General features: G+C 35.3%; 1 protein-coding gene across 6 annotated transcripts in view; it reads left to right on the forward strand.

Annotated features, from left to right (window-relative positions):
* Positions 1-23005, forward strand: part of TkR99D (Tachykinin-like receptor at 99D) — a 156121-nt gene that overhangs the window by 106547 nt on the left and 26569 nt on the right. For 4 of the 6 annotated variants that reach the window (XM_067760633.1, XM_067760634.1, XM_067760635.1 and 1 more), the window contains exons 7-8: positions 19675-19814; positions 20036-20149. In XM_067760633.1, coding sequence (XP_067616734.1) covers positions 19675-19814; positions 20036-20149 — 254 coding nt within the window. The remainder of the gene's footprint in view (positions 1-19674; positions 19815-20035; positions 20150-23005) is intronic. The other 2 variants (XM_067760636.1, XM_067760637.1) reach the window with 2 other exon arrangements.

Below are 23005 nucleotides of genomic sequence, written 5' to 3' on the forward strand. Positions count from 1 at the left end.
AAGCTAACTGACTATTTTAAAAAACGTCCTAGGCATTCCAATTTACGAACTTAAATTATTTTACTAATTCTCTCTTTTTTTTTTTTTGCTGAACAAATTAATTTTTAATATTTTAACATTATAAATTTCAAATATTCTCTTAATTTTTAATTAACATTCCTGATTTTTTTTTTTTTTAAATTGCCTAAGCAAAAATAAAATTTTTGCTAATGGGTAAGCGTCCCTAAGGCCGCTCAATTTATTGTAAAAATTTATATACTTAACATGCGTAAAACTCATTGCCAATCTTGTTGCTAGTCATACTGCTCATCTGGTCCTGCTGATTTGCTATTGTTGGTCTCCTGCCGTCAGTCAGATATTTATTCCACCCTTTTTTATGCGTGGTAATTGCGGGTTGCTGATTGCCACGAAGTATGCCCTTTGTTCTAGTATATTGTCTTCTTTTGCCTTTGTTCGTTTTAAAATTCAAATCGGTTGCCTTTTTGGTCATCCATATCGCTCTAGTATGCTTTCAAAATTGTTTGGTGACTCAAATTTTGTGGCAGTATCTTTGAGATCTTGTTCGATATATTTTTCTTCAGACTGTCAGGATTTATGTTAATGAAATCGTTTTGGCATTGCTTGATCAGCAATTATGCCTTAAATGTTGAACTGGCAGGATCTCCCTCCAGCTAATTCTTCTTTACGACAAGTTGTTCTGACCAGCTAGATCTTTAGCAGTTTTGCCAATTTTGATCTACACTGGCAGGATCGCCATGTACAAAGTATACTTTTAGATTTTAAAAGAAAATGGTTATTGTTGGCGCTAATGTTCAGCGCTGACATCAGATTCATAAATCTCATTTATTGAATACATTCTTTCCTATTTATACAAAAGTTCTTAACCTATACATATATACATTCTTAAATTAATAATTACATACTAGAGGTGCATGACTCAATAGTGAGGAATGCTTTGTTAGCGAATTATTATATTGACTTACATATTGTCAATATGATTCCTACTTGAGCAATTTGGGTATGACGCATTAATGCATTAGGTGACTTTGGTGAACGCGAATGAACTTATGGTAGTTACCTGGGTCAATGAACGTATGATTGTAATGTTAAGCGTGTTTGAAGTGAGGTGAATTCCACGCGATACTACTGGAACGAACCAGTGTAAGTAATGAGTAGTAAGATGAAACACAGGTTTGACAAAAAAACAATTCTGAAACTTTCTTGGAGGGATATTTGGTACTGCTATATAACCCTCACCGGCGGAAAGGTGTCCCATCCGAATTTTGGTGCAGTTGGGAAGACCCGTGCTGAATTGTGAAGAGGATCAGTGATGTCATCTACCGCATTCAAACAATTGGCAAACCACGAAATAGAAGAGTGGTTCATTTGGAGAGGCTAGCAGCGGTTAGATGAAGAGATTTGTCTGATCGGGACGATCAGACTTAGGTGGAGGGCAGTGTGATGAATATTAGTGACACTAAGTGATACTCACATCACTAATCTGATATTAAGTAAATAACGCCACAACAACAATAAAGCAAACTGCCACACTTGTATGTACGTAAACAAATTAGTCATTATGTCTACACATATGTCCATACAAGCATCGGAGAGAAACGCACAAACACATGCATATATCTGAGATACTCCCAAAAGTAGGCAATCATCGTTGGAAGTATCACTCACATATACAAGCGCATATGGCTATGCGAGAAGCTATAATTGTTCATCTTTAGTTATAGCTGATGAGTTTATAGCTGGTAAACAAATAGTAAATTCTAGAAGATAGAAACACCTAGAAGTATTCGAACGAGATTACAAAAGGAGATAAAGCTGAGTAATCAGTAATCAGTTTGATTTAAGCACGCTATCTGTTGAGAAGTAGAAGTGTTATTAGTCTAATAAAGACTATTTTGCATTATTGAATATTGGAGTTATTTATTCAACAATTTAGCGATACGAATATTAGCAGAAGGTGTAAAATAAGCGGAGTTTCACTAAATTCGTTACAGTATATAATGTGTGATTTGCAGCCAAGGGATACACTCGGCCAGTAGACCGACTGTAGCGAATAGTAAACAAGATGGGTATTGAAGCAAGCTAGAATCCTTGCCAGAAATCGAGAGCGCACGATGAATAGAACGATATTGGGAGAGAATTAAACTCTTTCGATGGACCGGTCAACACTTAGAATTGCTTAGAGCTTTTGAGCCACTGAAGACCTAGCCGAAAGGTAGCGCGAGCTTCAACAAATGCCGCTTTGCACCGAGTAACCTTTCATACTGACTACATTTACTTCCCAAATGTGAGCGAGGCAACAAAAAAATCTTAGATCGTAGCACTACTTAATGTGGTGAAGATTTGAATGGAGGATCATGTCAGTGCCATGATCAGGATGACGCGGGATGAACGAAATTGCCCGCTTCCTTTTTTCAATTTGCTGGAATGATACAGCGGAGGCAAGCTGATTCGCTGTAACGGTCATATAATCCTGGATTGGAAAAGGGGGTTTTTCTCAACCTTCAAAAAGCAAAAACACGGTGGTGGATAGATAGCGAAGATACAAAATGTCTAGAAAACGAAGGAAGGCTGCTTGGTGCAGCACTATGACCCCAGTATACCGGTATTGTTGAACCATTTTGAGTGGTAATACATTGGCAGGAAATCTAAGAACCTAATACAATACTTCTATACCAAACTTTATTTACATCGGTAGAGCTGTTTCCGAGATATTACAAACGTGTACATGTATAAAATATAATCAAGTTGTGACTTTCGGTGGCAACTCTATTTACAAGTGCAAGGCAAAATATTTTTGATTTGATACTCAAATTTATTTATTTTTTATGTGCTTTTTATTTATTTTTAAACAAGTAGCCCTCAATGGCATCACTACGAAAATTTCGTCAAAATTGAATTAGTCATTAACGAAGTAGGAGCAGATATTTAATATAAAGATAAGAAAAGTATAATTAGATGGCATCTCTACTAAGTATAATATTTGTGCAAATACGATATAAGCAAATTTTGCTTGATACGGATGTCGACCTAATTCAATTTAAAATTTTTTGATGTAGTTGGCAACCTAGGAAAACCACCTCCGGTGGTTTAGAATTTTATAAATTACTAGAAGACCCGGCAGACGTTGTCCTGCTCTAAATTTGGCCTATCTGCATACATTTTAATAAGCTTTTTCCGTCTGACTCTGCCCTCCCCCCACTTCACTTTTTCCTAATCCTTTTATTCACTCCTCCCTCCGTCTTTTTCGCTTCATCTATTTCCATCTTCGTCTCATAATATTTCTTTCTCAATCTCCTTCTCTCTTTTATCTTCTCTCAATTTCTTCTCATTTTTACCCTCTACACAACTAAAGACTCTCCTGAATTTAAAAAAATGTCATAGTACCTCTAAATCGCGGGCCCCCTCAGTCGGTTCAGCAGTTTAGGAGTACATCGCACCCAAAAATGTTGTGACACGTGTTTTTTATATATTAAGATATATGTATGTATCAAAAATCGGTATGATCCGTTCCCCACATAGCAGGGGTTGTTAAAAAATAAAACCTTATAGAGTTAAGTGGCAGCTCCACTTAGAAATATTATTGTGCAAATGCAACGTGAAATGTTTTGCGTTTGAAGCCCATACTTGCATCCGAAATAAATTTTTTTATTTTTTAAATAGATGGCAATCTTCTTAAACAAGTGGTAACAACTAGGCAGTACGACTCAAACCGTAATTCACTATCTATGTACTAAGTTTTATTTTAATCAAACGATCCGTTTTCGAGGTAGGAGAGAATACTCAAAAAAAATAAATAACCTAGGATTAGATGACAACTCTTTATAGAATTTTTTTGTTGAAGTACGCCGTGAAATACTTTTCGTTTGATTCCCTGGGATACCTTATTAGTGGGGTACCTTCTTAGTTAATTTTTTTTTTTAATCTGAAGTTATTGAACGTAATGCAATATTTACTTACCAAGTTTAATCTCAAGCGGTTTTAGCCGGTTTTATAAGTTGGCCACGGTAGGTGACGGCTCAAATATTTCTCGAAATACGACGTGATAGAATGGGGTATTTCAAAAATATTTATAATAGTGTGAGAGTTCTACTTAGGATTACTAGCATACCAAATTAAATTTTTTAATTTTATTAAATAGGTGACAACCTTGATATGAGCGAATATTTAAAAAAAAAATTGGTACAATGGGAATAGGTGGCAACGATAATCTCTTGGGCCACTTGTAGTGGTAAAACTTGGGCAGGTTATCGGCTCCTCTTTTTATTGTAAAAACCCGACGTGAAATACCTTTCATTAGATTCCTATTCTAGAATAAAGTTTTAATTTTGAAATTTTTTCAATGGGTGGCACCTTTGTAAAACCATTTTGAGTAGTAGCACCTAGACAAGAAGCCTTACAACATAATACGCTACATATGTTCCAAATTGTATTCCAACCAAATAAGTATGTTCCGAAAAATTAGAGGATATATTAGCAAATTAATACAAAAGGATAAGGTGGCAACTTCAGTTACTTATAGTTCTTGAAATACATTGAAAGAAAACGACTAGTAAAATCAACCGAAATACGGGTCAATTCAACCGAAATTTCTGTCAATTTTTATCCATAATCGTTGATTCGTAATTGACCGTTTTAGTAGTCAAATGAACAAAACAAGTTGTTGCGACAAAGAAAAAATGTATGGCGCGATAACCTCGGAATAGATCTAAGGCCGAGCTTGTCTTCCAATTTGCGTCGTGCTCCTTTTTAATTTTCCTACAAGTTGGCGGGACGGGACCTACTTGTTTTATGCCGACTCCCAACGGCATCTGCAAGGCAGATGAGTTTTCACTGAGAGCTTTTCATGGCAGAAATACACTCGGAATGCTTGCCAATGGGCGACTCCGCTTAGAAAAATTGTCTTATAATTTAAAAACCGTATTTCTAAAATTTTGATGTTGCTTTGCCCGGGGTGTGAACCCAGGGCATTCAGTGTGGTAGGCGGAGCACGCTACCATCACGCCACGGTGGCACTTACTAACCGAACTTCAATTTGGCGCACATCAAATATGCTGGCACACATTAAACATTATACACTTTATTATTTTGTTTTATTAAACACACTTTCACCAAATTTTATATTTTTTTAATTAATAGTTTTGAGCTTCGTATTTCCAAATAGAAATGAAAATAGTAGTGACAAAACTGTTTCTCAATTCTTTCAGTTGCAGCTAAGCTCATTCTCAATTTCTTCTCTCGCATGTAGTTGCCACACTTGATTGTTTTGAACAAAACTTTTAGTATAAATGTTTGACATAACATTTTAAATAGAGAACTTGTAAGTTATAGAAAAGTAAAGAATCAAATCGCAGGAAGGTAATTCACACGTGCGTAAAGCTGGCAGATCCAAGTACTCAAAAATAACTTTAAGGTGTTTGAGAATTAAGTGCATTTTAGGTGTTATTTAGGGCCACAAAAGTTAATTTAGGCGCTCATTTGGTTTTCGAGATATTCGCAAAAAAGTGTGGGTCTGCTATCTTTACGTCAAGCTAGTAGACGCACAACTTAAATTTCATTTTTTTTTTTTTAATAAAAAATATACCAAAATTAGGAGCTGTTGTTGTAGCAATGTTTCGCCCCACCTAATAGCTTCGACCGATCACAAATTGTCATCAATATCCTCTAACGGGAGTCCAACGAAACTTACTATTTCGACAGGGGTGGACCATAATGAAAGGGGTGTTAGAGGCGTTGGTTCCACATTACAATTAAAGAGATGGTTGGTGTCATGTGGGGACACTTTGCAAGCGGGGCATACATTTTGTATGTCGGGGTTGATTCTGGATATGTAAGAGTTTAACCTGTTACAGTATCCAGAACGAAGTTGAGCTAGAGTGACTCGCGTTTCCCTGGGGAGTATGCGTTCCTCTTCCTCAAGTTTTGGGTACTGTTCCCCGAGTACTGGATTCACCGGGCAATTCCCGGCATAAAGGTCCGACGCCTGCTTACAGAGATGACTCCTTAAGTCCATAGGCGGTGCTGGCTCATCAATTAGATGTCTGTTGGGATGCCCAGGTTTCTGGGTATTCAATAGGAACTGTTTGGTTAGCATCTCATTTCTCTCCCTGATGGGAGTATTCTCACCTCATTACGTAGCTGGTGTTCTGGGACATAAGAAGACCGCCCGTGGCGGTTCTAAGCGCACTATTTTGGCAGGCCTGTAGCTTCTTCCAGTGGGTAGTTTTTAGGCTTGGCGACCACATAGAGGACGCGTAGCACGCAAACGGCTGGCCAATTGCTTTGTATGTGGTAATGAGCGTTTCTTTGTCTTTTCCCCAAGTACTGCCAGCAAGAGATTTGAGGATTTTATTACAGCTCTGGATTTTCGGAACAATTGCGGCTGAGTGCTCACCAAAATGTAGATCCTGATCAAACGTCACACCCAAGATTTTGGGGTGTAGGACAGTCGGTAGCGTAGTGCCATCGACGTGGATGTTCAAAATGGTCGACATTTGGGACGTCCAAGTTGTAAATAGGGTCGCGGATGATTTAGTCGGTGATAATGTCAGGTTTCGTTTGGCGAAAAAACTGGAGAGATCAGGGAGGTAGCCGTTTATTCTGTTGCAAAGCCCATCGATCTTTGGGCCCGGGCCTGTGGCCATTATTGTGCAGTCATCGGCGTAAGAAACAATAGTAACTCCTTCTGGTGGCGAAGGTAGTTTTGATATGTAAAAATTAAACAAAAGTGGGGATAGGACACCACCCTGAGGCACCCCTTGTTTAATTCTTCTTTGCTTTGATATTTCGTTTCTGAATTGCACCGATGCCTGCCGACCATCCAGATAATTTGCGGTCCACCTTTTAAGACATGGGGGAAGGGTAGACCCTTCCAAGTCTTGCCGTAACGTGCCATGGTTGACCGTATCAAAAGCTTTTGATAGGTCTAGCGCTACGAGTACTGTTCTATGGTGGGGCTTCTGATTTAGACCACAATTTATCTGAGTGCTAATGGCATTTAGCGCGGTTGTGGTGCTATGAAGTTTTCTAAAGCCATGCTGATGAGAGGCTAGCTGCAAATTTGCTTTGAAGTGGGGGAGCAAAATGGCTTCAAGCATCTTGGCTACTGGCGATAGGAGAGTTATCGGGCGATATGACTCTCCTATGTTAGCTGGTTTCCCAGGCTTTAGTAGCGGGAACACCTTGGCCATTTTCCATTTTTCGGGAATGACAAATGTGGAAAGAGACAGGTTGAAGACATGTGCTAAATATTTGAAACCCTCTTTCCCTAGGCTTTTAAGCATCGGCATGGCTATGCCGTCTGGGCCCACTGCTTTGGATGGTTTAGCATGACCGATGGCATCCTCAACCTCTTTGGCGGTGTTGGTAATTGGTGACGCGCTGAACTTATGTTTACGTGCGCGTCTGTTGGCCCTCCGTCTATTTTTTTCAACCGTAGAATGCATTATGTATTGTCGGCAGAAAGCGCTTGCGTATTTTTTCGCATCCGACAGCACTTCGTCGCTAAGTTAATGAAAGTACATTTTTCTGCGACGATGAAGTCGGCGGGACGCTCGAACGAAATAAGTATAGGCAGGTGATCGGATGCCAATGTTACCATCGGCTGCCAGTTGACGCAGTTTACGAGTTCTGCGCTCACGATTGAAATATCCGGCGAACTGTGACAGCTTCCTACCATACGTGTGGGGGCGTCTCCGTTTATAGTGCAGAACGTCGTTTCTTCTATTTGATCCGCTAACATCCCACCCCTACTGTCCACCCGCAAGTTTTAATGCCATAGATCGTGATGGGCATTGAAATCGCCTAACATAATGCGATTGTTTCCAGTGAGTACGCCGCTGATATCAGGGCGGTATCCGCTGGGGCAACAGGTGGCAGGAGGGATGTAGATGTTGATGATTTCTAGATTTGCATCGCCCGACCGGACAGATAATCCTTGACGTTCTAAGACACTGTCCCTGCGGTCTATATCGGGATCAAATATATGATATTGCATAGTGTGGTGTATGATAAACGCGAGGCCGCCTCCATTTCCGCTCTCGCGATCTTTTCTGTGGACATTATACCCAGAACAGGTCTGCAATGCAGATCTTGCTGTGAGTTAAGTCTCTTGAATCGCAGCAATGCGGATGTTGTGCCGCTTCATGAATTCGACTATCTCCGTGATCTTCCCAGTTAATCCATTACAGTTTAACTGCAGAATTTTGAAGTGCATAGGGGGAGGCGTCGTCACTCTGGGAGTAAGTGACGGGTGACTACGCCTGGGTTGTGGAAGGCCAGAAAGCGATTGCTGTTGAGGCCCTGGGACTAGACGTCCTTGGGTAGGCTAAGGCGCAGACTACGGGACGTCCTAGAACGTGAACAGCAAGGAGCCACAAAAGATTTATAGAAGTTACGTGGACGTATGGTTTGGGGGTCTAGCCCAGAACAACCTATCCGATGCAACCATCCCTTACACGAGACACACTGACAAGAGTATGACCGTCCTAAAAAGATTCTTTTCCGGCAGATGCACCAAACCATTTCTCAGGACCGGGGTCAAGAGACGGACCCGGATTGGGTTCGATACCTTCCAGGATCAAGAGAATATGGAGCCGTCCCGCTGCAAGGAGCTGCTGGGAGGAAGACAATTTGTGGAAGGGAAAAATCCCGAGTCGCTCCGGTACATAGAACCGACGGCCTTGGGAAGCGGAATTAGGAGCTATTTAGGAGCTTTTTATGGCCACAAAAGATAATTAAGTTTTCACTTAGTTTTCGAGATATTCGCAAAAAAATTTTTTTAATAAAAAATATATCAAAATTAGGAGTTATTTAGGTGCTTTTTAGGGCCACAAATGATAATTTAGGTTTTCATTTAGTTTTCGAGGTATTCGCAAAAAAGTGTAGCTTGACGTAAAGCTATCAGACCCACAATTTAAATTTCATTTTATTTTAAATAAAAAATGTATCGAAATTAGGAGCTATTTAGGTGCTTTTTAGGGCCACAAAAGATAATTTTGGTTTTCATTTACGTAAAGCTAGCAGACCCACACTTTTTTGTGAATATCTCGAAAACCAAATGAGCACTTAAATTATCTGTTGTGGCCCTAAATAGCACCTACAATGCACTTAATTCTCAAACAACTTAAATTTATTTTTGAGCACTTGCGTTTGCCAGCTTTACGCACGTGTAATTCACCACTGGAGTAACTTTACATGTAATTCGGCAAATTTAATTTTCGTAACACTTTAATTTGAAACGATTCCAAAAGAACTCAAACTTTTATGTTGTCGGAAACATCAACATTAAAAAAGAATGTTTTTTATTATTTTATTAGATACGTTCGCGTGAGTGAAAATTCGTAAATCTTGAACAAAATTTTACTAACTTTGGAAAAATCCTGTTCGTTCAAACAAAACTTTTGCAACAAGAGGGCACAATTTTGCATTTCGCTTGGCGGAGAAGTTGAAAAATTGTACGCGATAAATAGGTGTCCCGGAATGTCATAATTTTTTGCTAAGTAAATTCAAAAATGGGTTTTTCGTTTTGTATTGATAACTGAAAAACTAGTATTTTGTTGTTTTCCCATTTTGTGTGTTTTTCGATTTGGTGGTTTTCTTATTTTGGTGTTTTTTTTTTAACAAGTGGCACCATCGTCATAAGTACAAAGTAGAGAGTGCAGTGAGCGTAAAATTCTCTTTGAAATTTGCTCATGTATTGACTGTTGATCGCTGTTGAAATGACAAGTGAGATCAGTTGTGTTAGAAAAAAAATCAGTTAGATTGATTAAGAATCTGTCAATTTTACAGAATTTTGTTAACTTATTGTCGCTCTTCTGTTCTGTTGAAATGACTAAACTAATTTGTTCGCTTGACAAAGAACTCGGTCGAATTAACCGTAATTCGATCAATTTCGCCAAATCTGCCTTAAGTCAAGAACAACAGAACAGATTTGTTGATTTTACTAGCACCATTTCTTTCAGTGATACGAAGGGAAATTCCTTTCTTTGACACCCATATTGGCATACTTAATTTAATTTTAAGGCGTCCATTTTGGGACACCAAAAAATGTGTTCTTCACACACGCACAGCTTTATACACACTTACACGCCTACGTTTCCTTTTTCTTTTTAGTTCAATAAAATGTTCGTTTTAACGTTGTAGAGTTTAATTGTTTTATTAATAATAACTTTGTTTACATGTTTTAGTTTGTAATTCCTTTTTTTAATTGTTTAACTCAACTTTGATTTTAGATTACAGACACTTATTTTCACTTCAATTTTTGTGTGTGTATATCTAAACTCTGGATGTCTACCCACGCTGCGTTGCCATTTTTCCTATAGCTGAAATGCAATTGCCACTGCATTGCTGTTCAGCAACAGCTGACGGCGATGCCACTTGCACGCAGGGGTGCGTTTTGTTGCGTAAAGCGGGTAACGCAGTGCGGTTATACCACCCTTCCTTAGAAAAAGAAGAATCTGACAAGTTGATCAGATTTGTCATATTCTTCTTGTTATCATGACTTTCAAATTGTTTTGGTTGAATGAATGTATGATATTAGGGTTTTCCTCCCCTTTTTTCTCATTCGTTCAATCAGAACAATTTTTTTTTTTTTTTCTTTTACATATGAAATTTTGTTAATATTAATTCAATAACTAACATGTAATTTGTTTTCTAAGTTCTATTGCAATAAATTAATGTATTATATATTTATTACAAATAGTGCGTGCATATTAACATCTGGTTTTATTTACATGCACATTGAAATTTATGTTTTCGTATATTAATATAAAATTTAATTTGATATTTCATGCTTCAATAACAGAGTAATGAAAATTTAAAATTAGTTACAAGCTAGTTTGTAAATTTGTATGAAGAAAAGATTAGTTTACCTTATTGATTCGGTTTTTGTGAACGCTTTTTTCCTTTTTATTTATTTCATCTAAAACCGTGACATTAACTCCATCAATTTTTGTGACTATATATGGTCCTTGGTAAATGCTTTCGTGTTTATTTCTAGGTTCTTTTTGTATTACTACCTTATCGTTTATATTAATAGCTAACGGACGGGCCCTCTTATCATGAATATCCTTATTTTTAATTTTATGTTTATTAATTAAATCGTTTGCTATTTTATGCGTTTTTTGTAGTCTATATTTTACTTCTTTTGCATAATTTTCAACATTGTAAATTGGATCGATTTGTTCCTTTTGAACTTCATTTGGTAAGGTAACATTTCTACCGAATACTAATTCGTATGGAGTAAATCCATTATCAAAAACTGTACTAGGAGTTGTATTATGCAAGAATGTAAAATATTTCAAATAAACGTCCCATTCGGGGAAGTTATCATTTAGAAAAGCTCGTAAATATTCATTAAATACCCGATGATTTCTTTCAATTGTACCTAGGGTTTCATGATGGTAAGCTGTAGAAAAATTATGTTCGATTTTTAGGAGTTTAGTTAATTCAGAGAAAATTTCTTTTTTATATTCAGTTCCTAAATGGGTTTTAATTGATTTCATTATGCCATAAATGAGGACGAAGCCTTCAAAAATGGCTGTTGCAATTGTTTTTGCTGTCTTATCAGGGATAGATATTGTAACTAGGTATTTGCTTAGGTCGCACATAATGGTAACCGCGAACCTATTCCCATTATTCGACTCAGGCAAAGGACCTATTGTATCTATAACTGCGACATCGAAAGGTTTGCAGGGTGTTGGTGTAAGCACCAAATTTTCTTTGGTTTTTGGCTTGACTTTATTCAAAAGGCATTTTTTGCAATTTTTGACGTAAGTGGCAATATCACGGGTCATACCTTTCCAATAATATTTTGTACGTATTTTTGCGTAAAGCTTTTTATTTCCGCAGTGACCTCCTGATATCGGGTCATTGTGGTAAATTTCCATTAGTTTAAGTTTCTTGTCGTTGTCCGTAACTGTTTCGACAGGTTCTATTAATAGTATTTGTAAATTTTTTAAAATTGAATTCCCTGTACTTTTAAAATTTGAAATAGAAAAATATTTAAATAACTGATCATCTTTTTGCCATTCTGCTTTTTTAATGTTGTGTTTACCAGCTTCTTTTTCAAGCTTCAAAAGTAATTCATCTAATTGCTTTATTTTGTTAGTACACACAATATTAAGTAACTCGAGTTTTTTATGTTTTAAATGCGCATATATTTTTAAATTGATTCTATCATTATCGTTGTCATGACATATTTGGCTTTTTATCCTATGGATTTTCTTGGAAAAATTATATGAAAATTTGTCGAATACCTGTAATTTGACATTTTCTTCGTTTATGTTTTCAACCGATTGTTGTTATTGTTCGTGACGTTTCGTCATAGACCTCGTCTGTACCGCTAAAATTTGATTATTGGAATTTTTAAGTTCTTGAATTGAAATTCGCGATAATGCGTCTGCACCTACGTTAGATTTTCCTTTAATATATTCTATGGTAAAATTATATTCGGACAATTCCAAACGGATTCTGGAAAGTTTCGACGACGGATCTTTCATATTAAATAGATAAACTAATGGACGATGATCTGATTTAACTTTGAAGTGAGTGCCATAAATATATGCACGAAATTGCTTTATTGCAAAATATATTGCCAAAAGTTCTAATTCTATTATTGCTTTATTTTGTTCCGATTTCCTAAAGGATTTTGAAGCAAAACAAATTGGCAAGTCGTTACCGTTATGATTTTGGACTCAGTATCGCACCACAACCTGACTTTGAAGCATCAACCGTAATTAAAAATTCCTTGGTGAAATCTGGATATTGTAATAGTTTTGGAGAAATCAGACTTTTTCTTAGTTTTTCGAAAGCTAACTCACATGCCGTATCCCAATTAAATTCAACTTTTTTTCTACTCAAACGATTCAATGGAGCTGCTAAAGAAGCGAAATTTGGAATGAATCTCCTATAATAATTTGCAAATGCCACGAATCTTCGGACAGCATCTTTATCGCGTGGCTTAGGATACCTTTTAATTGCTTCAATTTTTGAATCGTCTGGTAGCAAACCATTTGCTGAGCATTTATGCCCTAAGAAAGTTACTTCAGGTCTAAGAAAATTACACTTTTTTGGGTTAAGTCGCAAGTTGAACTTCCTAGAGGTTTCGAAAACTTTTTTTAGGTTATTGAGATGATGTGCTTCGCTACATCCAATTACTATTATATCGTCTACATACATAAACGCTTGGTTGGGTGAAATACCAGAAAACGCAATTGACATCATTCTTGAAAATGAATTTGGAGCTACGTTTAGACCAAATGGTAAAACCTTCCATCGAAAAGCTCCGCCGTCAGTACTAAAAGATGTTATGTCTCTTGAATTTTTGTGAAGTGGAATTTGGTGAAAACCCGAAAAAAGATCTAAAGTAGAAAAGAATTTCGCACGGCCAAGGTTATCTAAAATATCGTCTACACGTGCCAAAAGAAATTTGTCGGCAATTAACTTTTTATTTACAGCCCTAAAGTCAATGCACATTCTATACGATTTTTGGCCATTTAGGTCTTTTTTCGGTACCAAAATCAAGGGACTGTTATAATTCGAACAACTATTTTCGATCAGATCGTTTTCCAATAATTTATTAACCTGTTTATTTATTTCTTCGCGCTGCGAATACGGTAGGCGGTAATTTTTAATGTATACTGGCGTTGTATCGTTTAGTCTTAGTTTTTGTTCATAAAAATTGTTTATTGTCATTTTATCATTGTCTAGCGCAAAAATATCGGAACATTGTAAACATAAGTTAATAAGCTTATTTTCAGCATAATTAGGTATTTGTTTTTCTAAAATGCTTTTAAGTTCTTTATTACGACTAACTTGCTTTACTGGGTTATTGATTTTATAAACGTATAATTAGAAAGTTTTTCGGTTTGAATGTTGTGGTTGTTTACGTATTTTACGCTATTTGTGGTATTTATTACCTTAATGATCGGATTACTAGTATCAACTATACATTTCGCTGTGAAAACACCGTCAGAAATCTCTTGAGAATCCACAAAAAGTGGTTCTGAGTCTTTTTCCAAGGCGAAAATTCTATAAACTTCGCAACGAGGTGGTATAACAAATGTATCGCTTTCCATTCCGTGAAGGATGGGAAGTGCGATCTTTTCATTGCCTATCCAGAAGGAAATGCAATTTGTTGCATAGCTGATATCGCATTTATTTGTTTTTAGGAAATCCTTACCAAGTATTCCATCTGATGGAATGTTGAAATCATTGTCTACCACGTGCAACGTATGTTTGATATAAAAATTTGAAAAGTGTAAGTTAGTTGTAAAAGTACCTAATGTAGAAACTGTATCTGTAGTTACTCCAGTAATATTAATTGTATCATTGTTATTAATTGACAAATTTTTATTAAGAGAGGAAATTTTAATTAACGAAATGTCGGCTTGTGTATCGACTAGAAATGTACAAAATTTGTTAGAGCCAGTAATATTTATTTGTATAAAATCGGAATAATTTAAGTTAAGACAATAAACATTTTTAGAAGAAAAACTGTGAGCTGAATTACACTCTAAACCGAAAATCGTAAATTTACTACCAAAATGGTAGGCAACACTTTAACCACTATATATGTGTAATATTACACATCTTTATTTTTACAAATTTCTTGTTGAATTTTACGCAAAAAATGTGTAATACTTTAGACAAAATATGCCTAAAATTGTACTCACCAGTTGTTTATATTTACACCCCAAGAGCCTGATTTTAAAGCCTGCTTTTATAATTCGTTGCTCAGCGCTAGCAAATATTTTATTCACTCTTAATACTTGCGAATTTGTATCATTATTTATTATATTAAACAGCTCTTTAAACAAAAACTCTCCGCAGGTCTCAGAAATATTATATTTGCATTTTAACTGTGTTAACATATTCTTTAAGCTATTAACGCGGGTAGAACTAGGACTATTTGGCAACTCCTGGCAAGTAATCGTATTTAGCGATAGTTCATTATTTTCGCCCACATCTTTTTCCAGCGAATAGTCATTCTCTTGGCTATGTTTCCGGAAAAAATGTGATCGAAATGAGGACGCATTACTAAATGGTTTCAAACAAGTAATTACTGGACAGTTGACGTTTTTGCTATAAGCAAAATGCTTTAAAATATGTGAGTATACTTCATGTATGCTTATAGCGAAAAAGTCGCAAGAAGCCATCGAGCAATTGAATTTGTGGTACACATTGGAGACACCTTCAACTACGGCGTCTTTAGCAGAATGCTTTTTTGAAAAGTGGACTGCATAGACATTGTAGCTTGAAAACTTCTTATTGCATTTTGGAAACAAACATTCAAACAAAATTGAACTCAGTTCCCTATGCGCGTATAAATGCAAATGATAACTTTTTAATTTGTAGAACTGCTTTTCACACACTTTACACACAAACATTTGCTATATATTTGTAAAGCTTATTCACTTATATATATTTACATATATTTTAAAGCTTATCACTTATATATATTTACATATATTTTATAACTTATTCGCCTATTTATATTTATATTTTAATTCTTGTTAACTTCTTTTTCGCCACGACACGACAAACACGACGATTTCACAGAAAATGAAAATTTACAGTTACCTGAAGCAATATACGATAATAAGTGACCGAAATTTGCACATTGTTGTGTGAAATTATAAGGCATGTGTACTTTTGCACAATTCTTGCGTAAAACTACGTACTTTTCGGGTGTAAATTAATATATTACACATTTTTCTTACACATTGTTGTGTGAAATTACAATGCATGTATACTTTTGCACAATTCTTGCGTAAAACTACGTACTTTTCGGGTGTAAATCAAAATATTACACGTTTTTTTATAGTAATATCATTCATTTTTTGATTTTCAACATGAATACGTACAATAAATGGGCATTTTTACACCAAAAAATTATTTCAACAGGAATTTACCCCCATTTCAATCTTAATTTCATACAAAAGTTTTAGAGTGTAGTTAGTAATTTGTCTCGTCCTCCCTCAGTGTTCGCTCCTGAGGGGCTTCCCTGTTTAAAGCCCGGACGCTTGTATTTCTACCTCTATTATTATTGCTAGTACGACTATTGTTGCTATTATTATTATTATTAGGCTGATTCCGATTTCCGCCGCCGGAACGGAAATTTTGTCTTTGATTGCCGCGATTGAAGTTGTTGCCATAGTTACTGTTACTAAAAGATGATCTATTTTGGCTATAATTGTTAAAGTTACGACTTTGATTTTGAAAATTTCGACCTCGGTAATTACTTTGAAAATTTCTAAAATTGTTATTGTTCCGAGCTCTAAATGCTAGAACTTGACGTTCTTTTATTTCATTTGTTTGCTCTACAATCAGTTTGGCTACTACGTCCTTGGAATCAGAAAAATTGGTTGAAGCGAGGATTGATTTTACTAAACTGGTTTTTGCGTTCAATCGGCAAACGTAAACTGTTTGCTCGATGGCCATGTCACGGGCTTTGGTCTGAGTAATCCCTTCGGTAATAAGCGAACGCTCTAAAGCATCAGACAATTCCTCGAGCTCGCGTTTTGCAAAATCGGTGCAATTATTATTATTAACTTGCAAAGCTGCAATTTTTCCGGCCACAACTTTGGAGTTGTCGGGTTTTATACGGTTACCTAGTGCTATTTTTATATCGTTAACTGAAAGTACTTGAGTTGGTATCGCTTCTCGAGCTTTACCATCGAGTTTGGATTTAATATATGAAATACAAATGCTAGTTAAATTTTCGTCGACAAATTGTTCGATTAACTCAATTTTAGTAATGAAAGATTCGAGACCTAGGGGCTCACCGCTATAATTTTCACGCATAATACCAGCACATATGCCGATAAACGTTCTTTTTTCTTCAGGAGTCGCCATATTTGTATCGGAATTAGGAGGATTTGAAATATTTGTTTCGGGCAATTCCTCAAATCCGTGAAATTCTCCGGACAAAGAAAGTCTAACAACAACGTTTTTGATTGTAATGGGCGAGTATGTGGTTGCGCCTTCGGAAACTGGGCTTTTAAAATCGAGATTTTCGGAATCGGAACTTTCGGAATTAAAATTTTTGGAATTGGAATCTGAATTTTTGGAATTTTCGGAATCTGAGTCTTGTTCTGAAATTCTGGGAACCACTTTTTGGTTTCTAAGGAACATATGTAGTAGGAAGCAAAGAAGAAATATTTAAACTAATTAAAGTCGAACTTGTAGAAATTGCTTACGAAAATTTAACAGAAATTGAAATTAAATTGAATGTTGATGTGAAATTGAAAGAATTATCCGGCAATTTAATGAAAGACTGAATATTTAATGATAAATTGAATGTATATTGAAGTAATTTAATTTAAATTGATTTCAAAGGAAAATATTTTATTTTTGTAAAACGACTTGGCTGTTGATAAATAGATTTTTAATAGATTTAATGTTGATCAAAATATGTATATAAGCATGAAAATTTAAAAAGAATGCAATAGGTATGAAAATCGAATGAAGTATGTATATAAGTATGAAAATTGAAAAAGAATGTGATAAGTATGAATGTATATGACAATGAGAATTATTTCGCACACTGTGCGTCATACCATCTGCCGTCTACTGTACCGCTAGCTGTTCTGCTGCTGCGCCTGTTGTTCCGCTGCTGCGCCTACTGTTCTGCTGCTGCTGGTCTGCTGATGCGCTTGCTGTTCCGCTATCTTGGTCGTACGGTGGTTTGCCGTTACTGAAGTGGCGTGGCTAGTGCTGTTTTTTTTCACCAATTTTAATTTTGGTACAGTTTTTTCAAAATGTTTTCTCACAAGTATATTTGAGTTTTTGTTGTATTTAAGTATTATCTCTGTTTTCCGTTAGTTTCTTTATCATTAGCTCATAAATTTCTTATTATTTACGTCTTTTAATTAGTTTCCGTATTATAGCCATATATATTCTTTATTAGTCTTTCAACCAATGATTTTTTCCACTAGCCACTGCCATGAACCACCAACACCGCTACACTGCCATATACTTAAATTTTATTTTTGTAGTTGATTTAAATGTTTGTTGTTTTTTTTTTTTGTAATTTTTTGATTTTTTATTTTTTTTGTAAAGATGTGTTTTTATTTAAATATTTTGTAATTTTTTGTGATGGTTTTTTATATTTTTGTATTTTTTTTTTTTTTTTGTAATTTTTATAGTTTTCGAAAGAACAGTTTTTTTTGTAAAGGTTTTTCAAATTTTGTATTTTTTTGTGATTTTTATAGTTTTAAAGGGAACATTTTTTTTTGTGTAGTTTTTAGTTTTTAAATTTTTTTGTAAGATTTTTGCATTTTAATATTTTTTTGTAGGGTTTTTGTAAGTTTTGTATTTTTTTTTTTTTTTGATTTTTATGGTTTTTTTTTTTTTTGGTAGATTTTTAAATTTTGTGTAAATTAAATTTTAATTCTTTAGGAAAAACTGTATTTGTTTAATTCATTTTTAATTAAATTTTTGAATTTTAATTGCGATTTAAATTTTTAAGATTTTAAGTTTTTCTTTTTGATTTTTGTGTATATGTTGTAATTTTGTTAATATTTATTTTTTTGATTTTTGTGTATATGTTGTAATTTTGTTAATATTTAATTTTTTTGATTTTTGCACTTTAATTAGTGCCTGTTCGGAGGCTTGAATGGCCACTCGCCGCACTTGCAGGCCTTCGGCCCACGGTCGCCATTTAAGGCGTCCATTTTGGGACACCAAAAATGTGTTCTTCACACACGCACAGCTTTATACACACTTACACGCCTACGTTTCCTTTTTCTTTTTAGTTCAATAAAATGTTCGTTTTAACGTTGTAGAGTTTAATTGTTTTATTAATAATAACTTTGTTTACATGTTTTAGTTTCTAATTCCCTTTTTTAATTGTTTAACTCAACTTTGATTTTAGATTACAGACACTTATTTTCACTTCAATTTTTGTGTGTGTCACTTGCCGGTTATATCTAAACTCTGGATGTCTACCCACGCTGCGTTGCCATTTTTCCTATGGCTGAAATGCAATTGCCACTGCTGAGTGCAATTAGCATTGCTGTTCAGCACCAGCTGACGGCGATGCCACTTGCACGCAGGGGTGCGTTTTGTTGCGTAAAGCGGGTAACGCAGTGCGGTTATATAATTTTTTTTTTAAGGCAACATTGTATATCCCAACAATATGAAAAACTCCAAAAATTACTTCTGTTCTCCTAACGAAATAAAAAGCACAAAGCGAAATAAAATCTCGAAAAATAAATGCTTTTCGATCGAAATTAAAAACGCAAAAATATTTGTTTTCCGAGCGAAAAATAAAACTGACAAAAATAGCACCACCATACCGATGCGCTTTGATGCCTTAAATTGCGAATCCGCTATCAAAATTGGTCCAGCAGATCCCGCCTCGGCGCTAGGCTTTAAAACGCTCAATCCCCAGTGAATTTTTGTACCATTTTTGAGGTTAGGGCCGAACCAATACCCTTAATGTCAATTCTGGTAATAGATTCGAACTCAGTCCACAAAAAATAATAGGAATACATGTGTCATATTAATTACAACCTCCTACATTTTATTTTTGTATAACTGTGTATTTATTAAAAAGCGGTTTTTACAATAAAACGATGCATAATCTAAAATAAATTTCATTTCTCCATTCTCTATCTAACCTTCCCTTCTATTTCTTTTTCAATTTTATAGATTTCGATATGGCTTCAAATTGTTTTTTCGTTGGTGTCCCTTTGTTCATATCGGAGCAGAATCACTAAACCGTCGCGATAACATGACATCGAGATATTCGTGTTCCGGTTCACCGGATCATAATCGCATTAAAAGAAATGGTAAGTGTAATTAAACTTCAAATATATTTGGTGTGTGTGCAATTTAGCTGATAATTTGACATTTTTCAATTACATTTTTCACAATATTTTATGATCCACTTGCTTTGCTTCCTCTTTAAATCATTTACATTAAATATCCGTCAATTAATTTATATTTTGTTGCTTTTTTATTATTATTTTTTTGTTTTGGTGATTTGTCTTTATATTTTATTACTCCCCAGTTGTCCATCTCCCAGTCAATTCGTCTTTTCATGTTTCTCTTACAGATACGCAACGTTCATTTTTGTATGCCTGTCCGAGTTCACCGAAAACTCGTCGTGCAGCATCACATTACGGTAAGTTTAATGGCTACGCACAGTGTAACTTTTTTCACTTTTAGGATGCCAAAATTAATAACAGCCAAACCAATGGAGCAATTCATTGGAAATTTTGCTTGTGGTTGCAGATACCTAAATCTGATTTGAGAATAAAAATGGGCGTGATCCGCCCACTTTTTGTCCTTGCCCTAATATAAGGTGAAATTTCACATTATCATATTTTCTACTTTAAAACCATTTTCCAGTGCCAATATAAATAAAAATTGTTTATATTTTTTAACTTTAGCTTAAAGGCTTTTGATTAATATTTAAAAAATTTTATTTTCAAAGTCAAACACAACATAGGTACATATGTATATTTGTAAAAACTGAATCGAAATACATACTTATAAATAAAAAGTGATATTTTAACTGGTATAAAGTTAGTCGGAGTCAATATCGTCGACATGCTCTGGTTCAGATAATAAGCCAATAATTTCACTCGTTAATGCTCGCCGCTTTGACCTAGGGGTTTTCCGCAAACTGTTTATGAGCGGGTCTGACGATATCTGCAATCTGTGCAGCAAATCCAAGTTACTACAAATTCTTGACTTTTTTGTGGTGAAAAGTTCACGACTAGTTTCGTGCCTCTTTGTTTCTGGACTCTTGAGCTTCTTCCGAAGGTTGACCAATACGGAGAATAGCAGACACGATTATAGTCTTTCTATGAAACAGAATTGTATGTACGCTCGCTGGCATATTGTACCAAGCATATTCCGATAAATATAGTACCCGTGTCTCTGTCACATAGTGGTCAAAAGCTTCAGAATTTATTTGAAACCCACATCATCAAAAGATTGGTATTTATGCCGGTTATGTCTTAAGTTATTTCAGGATCTCCAAAGAATCTTCTCGCAGTGTTGTCATCATTTGTGTTGCCGATTTTTTGCTTTGGCATAACAATCAAAAGATCAACTTCTTTCCTGAGTCTATTTTGGATATATTCTTTCTTCTTTTTCATATTTTCCTTATTTTCTTCGCCCAGCACATACCAGGTCTTCATTTCCATTCGATAAGCGATGTGCAGCATACATTCCATGCATTGTATCCAAAAATGTAGAGGTGAAATTCCGAAAGCAAGCATGCCTTTGCCAACATTTCGCTCTGTCAGGGCTCGCATATTGTTCATATCTTTTGGAGAAGCCCCACATATGTAGCACTTTGGCGATGATGTAAATGCCGACAGAGCGTTAGATAGACGTTTATGTGATGTATACATACATATGTATATTCCCGAAGCACTTAATTGCTTAGAAGTCTCACCCATAATAGATGACCCTCAGGTAGGCGTGCATACATAATATAAGTTGATTGGATAAGTGCACAACTCGTTAACTATGGGAAAATTCATATGACAAACAATGAAGGCTATTCAGTGCACAAGTTTCCTTTTTCTGGTTTTTTACCATTTCAGGTATAACTGTCTTTTTTAAGATCTAGTATTGTAGACTTGAATTGAGTACATTCCATTGTTAGGTCACTGCGCTTCATACGTGAGCGAGGGCATAGAGACCTTAAGTTGGCGATTACAAAGAAAAACGCAAACTTTCGCAATGATTTGTTTTTTTTTTTGTCTAAAACTATATGAAATTCCCTTTAATGTGTATATATTCGTTCAGTGGAACTGGGCGGAATCAGGCAAGTTTTATTCTATTGAAAACGAAAAATTTTCTAAGCTTACCAAACTTTTAGTGGCTGTCTAAAACAAAAAAAAATAAAATTTAAAAAAATGCCTACATAGTTGAAACTTCCCAATGCTGTTATAAACTACCCAAGCATGTTAAATAAAATAGTTTGAAGTTAAAACCGTTATCGAAAAATCCACCACGTGGCCACAAAGTTGGTCAAAAATTTTTGACTGAAATGATTTTTACACTTGTTTCAATTATCACATGCTTATCATAGTGATCGTGGGTTTTTTACTTTGCTGTGTATACATTTTCTTAGCAGTTGGTTATTAATCTGATGCAAGTCAAAACATTTTTGAGATTGAAGAACATTGTTTTTTGGACTTTTGGCATCCTAAAAGTGAAAAAAGTTACACTGTGCGACGGTTTAATAAATTTTACTTTAATGTCTCAATTAAAAAATTTAGAACGCTCGAATTTATGTGGTTTATATCATAGCTTAACAATGTATGTATGTAGGGTTTATTTTAATACAGAATAAGGGCTATTTAATACTTACATTCAATAAATTCTTACAGTACGAAACGTCAAGATGTTCTTTAATAAAACTAAATCTAAAACTACGTTCACATTAGGTTACTCGCAAAATAAATATCTCATGTGATCGCATTTGGTGACAGAAATTTGACCCAGAGGTATTTTCCGATAGTAAATTTAATTAAAACAAGTAAGGAAGGTCAAGTTCGGGTGTAACCGAATATTACATACTCAGTTGAGAGCTATGGTGATAACATAAGCGAAAATAACCAGGTAGGAAAATGAACCGAGGGAAGCCCTGGAATGTGTTTGTAGGACATATGTATCAAATGAAAGGCATTAAAGAGTATTTTATGAGGGAGTGGGTCATAGTTCTATAGGTGGACGCCATTTAGGGATATCGCCATAAAAGTGGATCAGGGTTGACTCTAGAATTTGTTTGCACGATATGCGTATCAAATGAAAGGTGTTAATGATAATTTTAAAAGGGAGTGGGCCTAAGTTCTATAGGTGGACGCCTTTTCGAGATATCGCCATAAAGGTGGACCGTGGGTGGCCCTAGAATTTGTTAGTACAATATGGGTATCAAAAGAAATGTATTAATGAGGGTTTTAAAAGGGAGTGGATATGTGAAGGCGTTTTCCAGATATCGACCAAAATGTGGACCAGG

This window comes from Eurosta solidaginis, chromosome 1 (assembly GCF_040869045.1).
Source record: "Eurosta solidaginis isolate ZX-2024a chromosome 1, ASM4086904v1, whole genome shotgun sequence".
NCBI classification, from domain to species: domain Eukaryota; kingdom Metazoa; phylum Arthropoda; class Insecta; order Diptera; family Tephritidae; genus Eurosta; species Eurosta solidaginis.